At 42.6% G+C, this 13,812-nt stretch overlaps 1 protein-coding gene across 1 annotated transcript; it reads right to left on the minus strand.

Moving 5' to 3' along the window:
• Nucleotides 1-8,377: 8,377 nt before the first annotated feature.
• Nucleotides 8,378-11,715, minus strand: LOC133925159 (probable protein phosphatase 2C 45). Its single transcript, XM_062371013.1, has 8 exons — nt 11,450-11,715; nt 10,688-10,815; nt 10,482-10,580; nt 10,235-10,390; nt 9,525-9,611; nt 9,353-9,444; nt 8,906-8,980; nt 8,378-8,810 (listed from the first exon to the last, which is right to left on the minus strand). The coding sequence occupies exons 1-8, from the start codon at nt 11,515-11,517 to the stop codon at nt 8,661-8,663; spliced, it is 855 nt and encodes a 284-aa protein (XP_062226997.1). The 5' UTR covers nt 11,518-11,715; the 3' UTR covers nt 8,378-8,660.
• Between the last annotated feature and the right edge of the window lie 2,097 nt (nt 11,716-13,812).

A 13,812-nucleotide genomic window follows, 5' to 3' on the forward strand; every position in this document is an offset into this window, starting at 1 on the left:
TCATCGGCGGCCGCTTCATCACCGCGTTCTTCCTCCTCCGGTTGCAAGGGAAGGCAGATATTTAAACACCGTAGAACTATTATTCTGCGGAAGATTTGGACCTAAATAAATCTTTGTGTTTCTAGTTTCAAACCTACACAATATTATCGTTGGAAGCATCGATCACGCGACTTTGATCTGACATACCTCGGATATACTATCAGGGATCAACCCCTAACAAAATTAGAGCTGGGACTTTAGAACGTGCTTTTTGGCCGGCCCAAGCTCGGAAGGGCCTGATGCAGTCTAAGCCCGACCTGGCACGAGCACTAATGGGTCGGGCTGATCTGGCCCGATTTATGGGCTGGGCTGGGCCTTGATACGAGGTCTAATGGGCGGTTCGGCCTGGTAAAAAAATAGGCCGGACCTGGGCCGACCCAGTACGAAAAAAGTTCGAGGCACGGTGGCCCAGTTCGTCATATACAATCTGTAAGCTGAGTTGTGATATGGTGATGTCAAATAAAAGAAAGAAAATTGGCTCTGCTCGGTCACATCTCTTAGGCCATTTTCCTTCATGTCAGAAGAAAATGGTCATGGACTCATAATGTACTGAACATTGAGGTAAATGAGAATATGCAAGGTTTAGTACCATGGATTTGAATTAGAGGCTGTAAGTTAAGAAGCTAAACAGTTTATGATTATACACATCCTTGCAGGATCAAGAATTATGGTGATTTACAACACGAGCACAAGAATCTCTCAACCAAACTTCACAAGCAACCAGTACTACGAAGCTACAAGCAAACGTGAGATTAGTAATACGAGCATACAACCAGGTGAGCTAGTGGGCATAAAGTGACACAATAAAGTGACTCATCGACTTTAACTCTATACTGTGAGCATGTGACTTGTAGAGTGACACAAAGTGCCAAAACAAAGTAACGGGCAAGAGCAGAGTAAACGGCTACTTATTTGCTTCTATTTAATCTTCCAATCTAATCTATATTTTTCTATCACACCGAGTCACCAAACACAGAATAACCATGCTGCCTCGTTCAAAGTCACATGTTGTTCGGAGCAAACGTGCTAGAGCCGTCCAACGCTCCATTAGCCCCCCTCCAGCTCTTGACCCTCGCCAGTTGTCCCCGAGCATGTGAGATTATGGCATAGACGACCGTCACATGGACGGTCTCGAGGGCTATGAGGATGACCATACCGATGCAAATCCGATGGAGCCTAATGATGTGAATCATACCTCTGTTGGTAACACGTCCACCTTGACTAGACGGCGATCAGAAGCGTGGAAGCACATGAAGTTGGTTGAGGAAATACGAGGTGGTGAGAAGGTATATATCGCAATTTGCAATTATTGTAGTCGTGAATTATCTGCGTCTACAACAGCAGGTACCGCACATTTGAATCGACATTGGAAACGGTGTCGGGAAAAGATTGCTGCAGCTGCGCGGATAGCTGGACAACCTATACAGACACAACTTACCTTCGCACCTGACGGTTCGGTAAGCACATGGATATTTGATCCTTCAGTAGCTCGTCAAAAAATTGCTAAATATATAGTTTCTAAGGATCTACCAATTAGAATGGAAAAAGCCTTAGTTTTGAGAGAATGATCCAACATGGTTTTTGTCCACAATATCAACATGTCTCTAGAAAAACTACTAAGAATGATATTTTAAAATTATTTCATAGTCAATTAGATGCTTTGAAACAAAACTTCCATAATGTGACATACTCATTTGCTTTAACATCTGATATTTAGACTTCATCACATCAAAGAACATCATATCTTAGCGTTGTCGCACATTATGTAGACAACAACTATAACCTAAATAAAAGAATAATAGGGTTTAGAATCATCAATGAGTCACATACAGGAGAAGCCATTGCCGCACGTGTGCTAGAGGTTGTTAAGGAATTTAAAATAGAAAATAGGATTATTTCTATAACTTTGGACAATACATCAGCCAACTCAAAAGCAATGGAGGACCTAGAACCTCACATACAGAGCTACATTGGTGGGTATGTTCTCCACCAAAGATGTATGTGTCATATCATCAATATCATGGTGCAGGCAGGTATGACAATGGTAAGTAGATATTTGAACAATATTCGTGGTGCCATCCATCTCATCTCTAATTCGCCTACAATGTTTAGTAGTTTCAAGGACTACTGCAAGGCTCAAGGTAAGAAGCCAAGAAAATTCAGACTTGACATGAAAGTGCGCTGGAATTCAACATATACTATGTTGAAGCAAGTGAAAGGTTACGAGGGAATTATTACTGTTTTCGTAAATGCTCAGAATGCTGGTTTACTACTTACAGAAACTGATTGGTATATTGCTACACGTTTATGACTTTTTCTAAAACCTTTTTACAAGGCAACAGTGCAGTTGTTCGGTGTTTATTATCCTACATCTTGCTTAGTGCTAGAGTGGCTCTGGAGAATTGCATACACATTTAATGAAAATAAGGATGACAATATTTTAAATCCTATTGTTGAACAAATGAAAGATAAATATTAAAAAAATATTTCTCTGCTATCCCACATTTCTATTGTTTTGCTATTATATTTGACCCGCGCAAAAAGTTGGGTGGTTTGGAACTTGCTTTGCAGGAAATAGGTGACTTGCTCAACCTTGATTTCTCGGATGCCTACAATCATGTTAAAGAAGAAGTATTTCGGGTTTTTCAGTTATACCAGGGCAAATTTGGATGTAGCCCCTTGGTCCCGAAGTCTACACAGCAACACAAAGCAAGCAAGTCGAGTGCGGCCAATTTGTGGAACAAGATCAAAGGAAAGGGATCCGCATCATCATCTCAGCAGACAACTAGGTTATCTTGGAATCCCATAGCAGAGCTTAACCACTACCTTGAGCAAGATCTTTACACCCATGATCCAATGCTTACGGACAACAACACTGTCAACCTTCTTGCATGGTGGAAAGATAAAGAGCGATTCTTCCCCGTGTTGTCACACTTTGCACGGGACGTTCTCCTAGTTCCAGTGTCGACCGTCTCGTCGGAAGTGACGTTCAGCATGGTGGGGAGAATTATTGAAGAGCGAAGATCATCGCTCACTCCTGAAATGGTAGAGGCAATCACCTGCCTCAAAGACTGGGAGAGGGCGAACGCTGGCACACAACATCAGCTTGAGGATCTAGAGATCGCAGGGGCATTAGCGGACCTCGAGAACCTTGATCTAGATGATAATGAGTAAATTATGTGTGTAACGATGTATTGTACTCTTTTCCTTACCGGGGGAACTCCATACTGGAGTGTAAGGTTTTTAACGAGGCAATCACATTGTAACACATTATTTTATAAGAAAATTTCTCTTTTTTCCTCCAAAAATATTTGATGCATCTATTTTATGTATTATATTTTCGCGTCGTATTCCACCATTTCGCACCGGTGTAAGAAAATTTCGCATCGCTCGTCGCGCCGTTGCACCATTTCCCGCGCCAGCACGCGGCACCCGCGCCAAAGCCTCCCGCTCCATCCCGCGCCCGCGCCGTCCCGCTCCACGCCTGCGTCCGCGCTGACACACGGCGCCCGCTCCAACGCCTTTGCTCCGTCCCGCGCCACGCCCGCGCCCGCGTCGACACGCGGCGCTAGTTCCCGCGCCCTCCCGGGCCGTCCCGCGCCAGCTCCCACCCATGCCGACCGACACGCGGCGTCGCGCGTGCGCCCACACCGGCGCGCCCGCCAGTGCGGTGGAGTGTGGCGATGCTGGGCCCGTGCCAGCCCGGCCCGACGAGGCCCATCGTGCATTTGTGCCGGGTCTGGACCTAGCTGAAGATGGCTTGGGCCAGCCCGGCCCGAACAGTTTCTCGGACCATCCTAGCACGGCCCGGAAGGCTCGAGGCCCGAAGGGGCCGGGTCAGGCCGGCCCGACCCGGCCCAAGTCCCACCTCTAAACAAAATACATGATCATCAAATATGTGTATCGAAGAATAGGATATAAGATTTTATACAAGTTCATATCTTCCATGAGATAATAGTTATACATCATGTTCAGGTCATGATTAATCTCGGAGAAGGCAATTACAATGAAGGTGTGTCTAAACTAATCTAAGGATCTCAGCGAGTTTCTAAATCCTAAAACTATTATCGGATTAATCTTATCGTGACTTAAATCTGCTGTGGATATCAATAGATTGTTTTTTGCTTTTATCCAACTAGGCTTGCTTTATATTATTTGTTTGACTTCTGGCTTCCAAACTCGCTTCTCTTTCTCTCTTCTTTTCCCCTCCTCTCTTTATATAGTCAGGTCGGACAGGCGTATCATGCTCGAGGTTTTTTAGTATAACCTATTACTTTCGAATATCTGAATAACTCATTCCTAATTTAATAATAGTTTTCATATGAAACACGATAACCTGTCTAGAATATAGGCATAACTTATTTACCTCATGACGATTATAAAACCTACCCTATCGAATAAACGACACATGTACGATGACGATTTATCTTCAGGATATAACGTATTTTTAATAAATCATTAATTTCTCATCCTCGTAAGCGTGCAGACACACACCTAGGGAGATTTGAGTCACTGACTCTTCAAATGGCCTAAGAGGAGGTGAATTAGGCTCCAATTAAAATTACTTCTACCAAACTCTAGATCAAGTAAGCTATCTTAGCCTAGATTAATAGTAATGCAACTACATGATCAAATTAGATGAAAGAAAGTAAATAAGCAAACTATAACACAAAGTAAATTATGAAATTGAAAGCTTGCAAGAATGTAAATGCTTAAAGTAAATACGAGAAAGTAAAGAGATGAATAAAAAGACATCAAATTTTTTTCCTGCGATATCGAGGAGTTGGCACTCCCCTAGTCCTCGTCAGAGCATACACTAAGGATATCGCTCCCCCTTAAGCCACTGAGACTCAAGTGCTCTCTCATGATTGCCACTTCTCCATCTCCAGATTAGTGGGTATCAAATCAAGCACAAAGTTTCTCTTGAGGCTCCCACAAAAACTCCAAAAACTCACTAAGATATATCCAATCACCAAGAGCGGCTAGGTATTTCCAACCACCAAGAGTAATAAGTCAATAGCTTCACTTGACCTAAATAAAGCCTAGACTATAGCTAGATGCATATATACTTGCTTCTATCTATGCACTAATAATATCTTTAATCTTCAATCAAGAACTTTACAAATTACTCTAGTGTACTTTCTTACTTCTTGATCACACACTTAGTGTTTCTGCTCTTTTGGAATGGCAAGAGATAACAGTGAGATGAAAGGGGATATTTATAGGCTAGATATCCAAATCTAGCCATTGCTTAACCACCTATTTTTTTATGAACACTGAAAGATTCAGTATGCATTGTCTCCATACACCGGACCATCCAAAAAAATAGTTGTTAACTAGTCGTTGCCATCTGTCACTAGTCATTGCAGTTTCAAATATACTCCGATGAAGCTTTTGGCCAACACGTCGGATCATCCGGCGAGTAGAATTCCTATTTCCATGACACATTGAGAAAATCTTCTAAAAATTGATCTGCTGAAGTCACTAAGTGGACGTCGGACCATCCAACGTGTTATAAACTTCATCTTTTGAAAATTGAACATCTCTTGTAAAATGCTCCGTGAAAGTGCTTCTAGGCCCCTTAAGTGGGTTTTGGTGATGATGACAAAATAATTAAAGAAATAATGAGTTTTGTAAAGTATGGACATTTGTAATTCAATCATGTGAGAATTTGACGCATGGTGATCCTAAAAAGAAAAAAAAGAAAAGTAGCATATGGATCTTATAGATTTAAATTCATTTATCTTTTGAATTTATGTTTAGAATGTCATACTATAAAGGGATATAAAATTTACTTGTTTGCAAAGAAATAATGCTCAAAAGATCTAACAAACCTATAAGAGACACATCGAACACAACACTTGCACCTAAATTAGCCCTAATATTTTAGATATTTGCAAATGTAGAGGGTCCGTATTTTTGCTGATAGTCTGCACTTAAGCAGAGTTTGGGTTAACTAGGATTGTGCGGAAGGTCCGCACTTTTGCGGAATGTCCGTATTTTTGCAGAGTGTTTGCATTTTCATAGGTGTAACGGCTAATTTTTTATGTGAAGTATTTATACTCCACACTCTCTCTTTCCAAGGGGCAACAACTCTTTTTTACTCGACCAAACTTGAGACAAACAGCTCAAAGACATTCAAAGCCCCTCTCCATATTCCCCTTTGTAATTCTAGATGAAATCTTGAGTGAGATTGAGTGAGAGCAAGGAATAGTGCTATTAAGATTCAAATCCATCATTTGAGTACTTGTTTTCTTTGTCAAGCCAGTGATTTTCATGTTTGTTACTCTTGGTGGTTTGTCTACCTAGACAGCTAGGCGTCATCCATCAAGCTCCCAACCTTGTGGTGAGTCCCGGGATGTTTGTATTACCCTTGAAATTTGAGTAAGTAATCCTAACTCGATCTTTATGGTTGTTTGGGTGAGGAAAGGGTTAAAAGAGATCCGACTCTTTGTGACCTCCTCAACAGAGACATATGCACTTCTTTATGGAATGGCCAAACTTTGGTGAACAAATCTTTGTGTCGTATTTGTCAATTTATTGAGGTTTGTTGTATAATCTTGTTCTCATTTATTTTTAGGGTTTTGACCCGATCTATTTCTTTGTGAGGTTTGAGCTACAGATACTTGATGAAATAGGTTGGAACACATCATCTGGTGCTTCATAATTCATAGATTTGATCTACGTTGAAGTTGCATAGGCATCTACTTGAGTTCTCCCAGAAATCTTTGGAGTATCCGTAGATTCCTGCGGAACTGGTTCTGGAAAAAATATGCAGACAGTCTGTATATTGATGATCCGCTGCTTTTAGTTTGTAAACATTTTCAGGTTCTGCCTATTCACCCCCCTCTAGGCGACATCAGATCCTTTTCAATTGGTATCAGAGCCTAATCTCGTACAAGGCTTCACCGCTTGGAGAATTTACGGAATATCCGCACTTTTGTGAAGTGTCTGCATTTTCACAGGTGTAACGGCTAGTTTTTTGTGTGTGAAGTATTTATACCCCACACACTCTCTCTCTAAGAGGTAGCATCTCTTTTTTACTCGACCAAACTTGAGACAAACAGCTCAAAGACATTCAAAGCCCCTCTTCTTACTCCCCATTGTAATTCTAGGTGAAATCTTGAATGTGATTGAGTGAGAGCAAGGAATAGTGCTAGTAAGATTCAAATCTATCCTTTGAGCACTCGTTTTCTCCGTCAAGCTGGTGATTTTCGTGTTTGTTACTCTTAGTTGTTTGTCCACCTAGATTGCTAGGTATCGACCATCGAGCTCCTAATCTTGTGGTGAACCCTAGAATGTTTGTATTACCTATGCAATTTGAGTAAGCAACACTAACTCGATCTTTGTGGTCTCTTAGGTGAGAAAAGGGTTGAAAGAGACTCGGCTTTTTGTGATCTCCTCAACAGAGACGTAGACCCTTCTTTATGGAGTGACCAAACTTCGATGAACAAATCCTTCATAGTTGTCAATTTCTTGTGATTTATTGTATATTTTTGTTCCCATTCATTTTTAGGGTTTTGACCCAATCTATCTCTTTGTGAGGTTTGAGCTGCAGGCACTTGGTGAAATAAGTTGCATAGGCATCTACTTGAGTTTTCTCAAAAATCTCCAGAGCATCTGCAGATTGCTGTGGAACCTTCATATATTTGCAAAGGTTAAAAAAATATGTGGGCAGTTCGTATATTGCTAATCTGCTACTTTTAGTTTGTAAAAATTTTCAGGTTCCGCCTATTCAACTCCCCCCTCTATGCAACATCAAATCCTTTTCACCATGGTGTGTTCATTATCTCAACGTCGGACCATCCGACGTGTTCTTAAATTTTCTGTTATAAGTCAAAAACACCCAGACGTGTATAATAATGGAGTTGCCGAACCATTCGACGTGTACAATCTTTTCTAAACTTATACAATTCAAACTTATCCATTGAGCTTCTCTGAGCTATCTAGCAGTAAAATTTCACAAGTATACATGTAAACAAGTCTAGACTCAATTATAATAAGCTACTACTCTTAGTCCTTTTTTATAGTATAGTCAAAAAACTAGACAATAGAACATATAATATTTTAAGTATTATTTATTCCATTATGACACTTAGAATTAGAAGATTCATACTTTTCATGTTCATATCCTTTGATCATCTATAAAATCAAATTTAAGGACCAAGCTTATCCAATCATCATTGTAAACTAAAATTTTAATACTCTTCAACACAAACTTATTAATCACAATGGTATTACTATCATTAATCACCGAAATACTTACAACTTATCTAAGAGTCTATATGGTACGGACTCACTGCCAAAAGGAGCTGATGGAGGGTGATTAAAAGAACACTAGGGAAAAAAGTTATCTCCACATACATTGAACCTAGGAACAATTATCCTGTTTTCCACAGCAATACAACACTATCGTCGCGCCAAACTTCAACACGAAACTACGGTGGACGATGGCCAGATAATTTATTGTTTAACCTAAGGTACACACATTTCCCAGTTCCTTCTCCCATCAGAATACATGTATCCTACTTTCAGCGTTTCTCCATTTAACCATGAAATATCAATTAAGGCATGTATATCACAGCACAACACTGCATAGAGTAATTTCACTATTACTTGCTTTAAGCAGATCCGCTACTCCCTTGCCCATGCAAGAAGCGTACGACAACACAGGTTATGTTGTCATGGCTCTCCCTCTTGTAGGCCTCTTGCAAGAGCTTCGTTGCAGCTTCTTCTGGGTCCTGAATGGATCTGGTCATGGCGACAGCTTCCTGCATGACAACATTGTAAACCGGCGGTACCAAGCGCAAGGAAAACAGTAAGAGAAGGTCAGATCGTCTGATTCTTTGCACTTCCTTGATTTTACCTCGTTAGAGACCACATCCCACAGTCCATCACTTGCAAGGATGAGAAACTCAAGTGTGTCATCGACAACTTCCTCCTATAACCCACCAAATCATTACAAAACACAATCATCATTTGTTCAAGAAAAAAAAATTACTAAAAGAAAACAGGAGTTCTTCGGGATAGAGGGTGACTTCCACTTTAGGTTTTTGTGATCTCAGAACTGATGGAAAGCATTCATGCTAGACATTTATCACCGAACACCGAGATGATATAATACCGACAATAGATGTATGCATCTTACATGACTAAACGTAAACAAGAAACCATCCCAGTAAGATTACTACTACTGTCTCCTACCGCAAGGAGAGTCATGAGCATAGCATGAAGGTGAATACCTACACACATACATATGCAATTTGGAAAAGTAAGTGATATAACAAATACTTAAATGTCCAAAGTTACGTACTTGGATCTCTGGATCCACAACTACGTATTGCTTTAAGAGTTTGTCACCAAAAGCACGAGAAACAGCAAGTACACCACCAACACGCCATGTTCCTATGGAACAAAGCATGGTCATTAGGAAGAGTATCATATTACACCCAGAAAATATGAAGAAAATGCAGTGACTGGTCTACCTGCCCACATCACAAAACCTCCAGCATCTTCAATACGCTGCCGCTCATCTGTCTGGTCAGGCTTGTGATCTTTTGAAACAGCAATAGCTGCAAAAACCAGCAGACCATAGTAAGTTAAGAAGTGATTAAATGGTATCACCACTGAGGCACTGACACAGATTACTTCCAATAACACTCTTTTATGGTCAACATATGTTGAATCTCGGCCATAAAATGCCTAGCTGAGACTGAAATAATTATGCTGTCTTACTATTAGTAGATTTTTTTAGCAAAACAAGGCCAAAATTCAGACCTTAGGAAATATCTCAAAAAGTATCATATTGATAATATCACCTAAAGTTTACAAGCATGAATGAAAAAATATAGAGAATGTATTCGACGATAAATCCCTATTCCAAAATCCACGAAAAGTCTTAACAAGACCAGTTACTAATAACCAATATTGAGTATCACATAATTAAAACACTGTTGTACTTGTAGTAAATTGAAGGAAATCAAAGGAGATTTTACCTTATTTTCATATTCTGCTATTTTCACTAGAGAAGTTTAGATGAAAGCAAATTGTCCCCAAAAGTATTAAGTAAAAGCAACATGGGAATCGATTCTGCTATTTTCATTAAAGAAGTTTAGATGAAAGCAAATTGTCTCAAAAAGTATTAAGTAAAAGCAACACGGGAATCGAAGAACAAGCACAGTAAACTCTTTATTACCATTTCCTCCCCTACAGATGATAGTCCTAGAGTCACCAACATTTGCGACAAAGAGACGATCACCAACAAGGACAGCAGTTGATGCAGTCGACCCACATTGATTTTGAGTACTGTCAGATTCCAAGAATTCACTATCGGTGCTTTTATAAGCATCATCTGTAGATAATACCACCACGCAAACTCTGCTAATTGTGTTCACACAATTTAGCATTAGAGAGAATTAGTGGAAAAGGGGACAAAACAATACCTATAGCCACTTTGGTATCACTGATGAACTTTGGATGCCTAAGAAGATGGCTGAAGAGGTTTTCTTTAACATACTCTGCTACTTTAGCACCACCATGACCTACACAAATAAACCATTAGTTATGGGATCAGAAAGAACAAGCTATGGATGAAAATTATGCTCAAGATATCTATAAACAAAATTATGCAAGTGAAAGAAATCCATACCATCAAAAACTCCAAATAGACCAACAATCTGACCATCAACACAGTCAATTTTTGTCTCATAGAAGTCTTCCATGGAAGCCCTTTTACCAGGGCAGCTTGCATAGCCATAGCTAAATTTACCATTCTGGCTGGCAGAAAAATGAATGAGAAATACTGAGCAAGTAATACAACTATAAAGTGATAGTCCATTGATTCGATGTTTTTCTAATGACAATACCCTAAAAGCCAAACTACTATATCAATACCCTAGAGATCGCAGCCTACCACAAATGGTGTAGACACAAATATACCAGTACATGGATCTGGATTGTGATGCCACTACAATAATTACAGTTAGGCTAATTTGAAAAGATATAACTGGCTGACTTCTTGCCATGTAGTGTTTAGTTTGTACAGGTACAACAGAAATGACAAATGAGCTAATGTCTTATACCACTAAGAACTGACATGGCAAGCTAGTATAAGTCTATAGGCACGATGACACAAGTCCAAATTCATAGATTTTCGTGTCATTTGCAATAAATAATTTTTCTCTGATTATTCGAGCTCAACCATACGAGCTTAGCCTAGTTTTTTCCTTATTCTTCTAAGAGCAAGGTATTAGCCCAGTTTGTAGCATAGAAGTATTACATTTATCAAACTAATCACACACCAACGGGATTTGCAAATTGAAGCGCTTATATCAAAATTCAAGTAGAGAAAACACAAATCAAACAAAAAACATGAGGCGAACGAGAGAGCAGTTCCGATAATCGCTTCCACCTGAGGCCGCCGCCGCTGACGGGCGATCCGTCAGTGGGGTGGCCGATCACGGTGCTCAAGTACCCCATCCCCACCAGATCACCAGCGGGGATGACGAGCTTGCTCGAACCAAGCAACGGGGAGCCCCGAATCGGTCCGCAAACGTGTCAAATTTAGGGGATTTGGGAGGAGCGGGGGCGGAGGGGGAGCACGAGGAGACGAGCTTGGCACATTTCTATACTAGATAGAAACTTGCGCTCGCTCGCCAGTGTTTTTGCGTCCAGCCCCTCCTGTTTGCGCATTATTCCCTCGTGGGTTTGGATTAGGTGCCGTGCGAGCCGCGAAGCCGAGATGCTCTTTCCACGTGAGCGACCATGGCTTTCGCGCGTCTGCTCTGCAGCATGATCCTTCGAGAAGATCGAGGACGGGTCACCGCGTGTCGCAGGAGGATTCGTGCCCGTGCCCCAGCTGGTTTCTGCTTCCATATCCCCACCGTCCATCAGGAACAGCACGAACGTTTGTGCAGCCCGGCCGGCGGACCCGGCCTATAAATTGAACGGGGTATGATGGTGTTTTTATAACTTAGCGAAAAAGTAGTAGGTTCCTTAAAATCTGTTAAAAAATAAGAATTTAAGCGGAGGAGTGTACCCTCGCTGAGTCTCTCCTGTGTTCGCTCCAATGGCCGTCTGATGCAAAATTGAGGGCGCAAAAATTGGCATGTGACTATACGTGCGTATCAGCGTATGCGCCTCATGTATCTATAGACCAATGTTCATATTTTCCTCACAGGGAGCAAATGATTACAATAGATATGTAAGACTAAATCCAAAATAAATCTAAATTACAATATCACTTCAACTTAAAAAGTATCTAATAAATTGGTTCGATTGTCCCATCCTTCGCCCGCTCACCCCGCATCGTCCGTCTGTGCCCCCACGAACGCATCTTCGTCCGCCCCATCCTCCGTCCATCCATTCCCCTGATCCCCTCACGTCAAAACCAAAAAAACACCCCCTCTCCCTCCCCGCGCGACCTACCCAACCCGCCCCACGCGACTTCCTCCCCGGCGCCGTCCTACCCGCCTCCCCCATGATTTTTTCCCCACCGACGCCTTCTTGCCTGCCTCCCCCATCCCCTGGCCATCCCTTGCGCCCTCTCCCCTCCCCCTCCCCCTATTCCTCCTCCTCGCTCACTCCGCCAGCCGCCCACCCCGGTGCCTCCACTTGATCGGCCGCCACCGTCTCCAGTGGGTAGTCCTCTGCCGCTTACCAGTGGGCCGGTGCCAGTGGTCTCTCTCTGTCCCTCGTGCGGTTGTAGCGCGCCGTATTCTACGGGACATGGGGAGGGCTACCCTAGGTCTGGATCTGTACTCCGCCGCCCCAGATCCGGCCTCCCACGACGTCACGCCACCGCCTCCCCTGCTGCTTCGCCGGTGGGTGTATTGGTGCGCGACCACCATCCTTTCTCCCCGATCGGACAAACAGGATGCTCCAGGTCAGGATGTTCTTCATTATCGATGCTGTCGCCGCCGGTCAACACACAGCTCGCCTTCCACCTTGGGTGTGGATGTCGCCTATCATGAAGACTTCGCCGGCGTTGACCATTTATCCTCCAATCCGATGAAGGAGCTTGGCCAAGATGGAGACCTCGCCCCAATCAAACCTCCCTTGAAGAAACCTGGGAGGCCCCTCCACCCCGACGTGCTTCACGTCGACCACCGCCAACGATGCACGAGCTGCAGCTCGTTGGGTAGAATTGTAGTTCAAGGACTCAGAGCTGCCCTGCTATGTCACCACTATCTCACCGTCGTCATCCTCAGCGTCGAGTTCAACGCCATGCCCGACCCCACCCTCAAGGCATGTGCATCGTCCATCAGAGACTCTCAAGTGCCTCCAGTAGAACCGCATAGGGAGCTCCCTGTCATCGCAGATGCCCAAGACTCGACTCAGCTCCTATCCGTCCGTCCGTTCCCCTCGAGCTTCAATGACGACTGACGAGGGAGAGGCCATGGTGGCGGCGCAGTAGAAGCCAGGCAAGCAGCTGGGTGGCATGGCGGATGCGCTCGCCATCGCTGCCAACCTCGGATTCCCTACTCTGAACATACCTCTGAAGTGCTGTGAGTTCACCCACTACCGCTTGTAAATTGATAGGTAAATGTGACATCGGATGTTAATTGAGCTGAAACCTTGATGGGTAGGGTTCTCTGCAAGATGAGAGTGGGGTTCTCAAGGCTGTGGGAAATGTGCATGCCATGATAGATAGGGAAGTAGCAAATGGTATCCACCCTGAGAATATATTTGTTTGTGGGTTTAGCCAAGGAGGTAAGAGTATCATTGATGTGTTTAGATGGACCGTTTTGTGGAGAAGGAATAATTTGTGATGTG

Source organism: Phragmites australis, chromosome 7, assembly GCF_958298935.1.
Source record: "Phragmites australis chromosome 7, lpPhrAust1.1, whole genome shotgun sequence".
In the NCBI taxonomy this organism is placed as follows: domain Eukaryota; kingdom Viridiplantae; phylum Streptophyta; class Magnoliopsida; order Poales; family Poaceae; genus Phragmites; species Phragmites australis.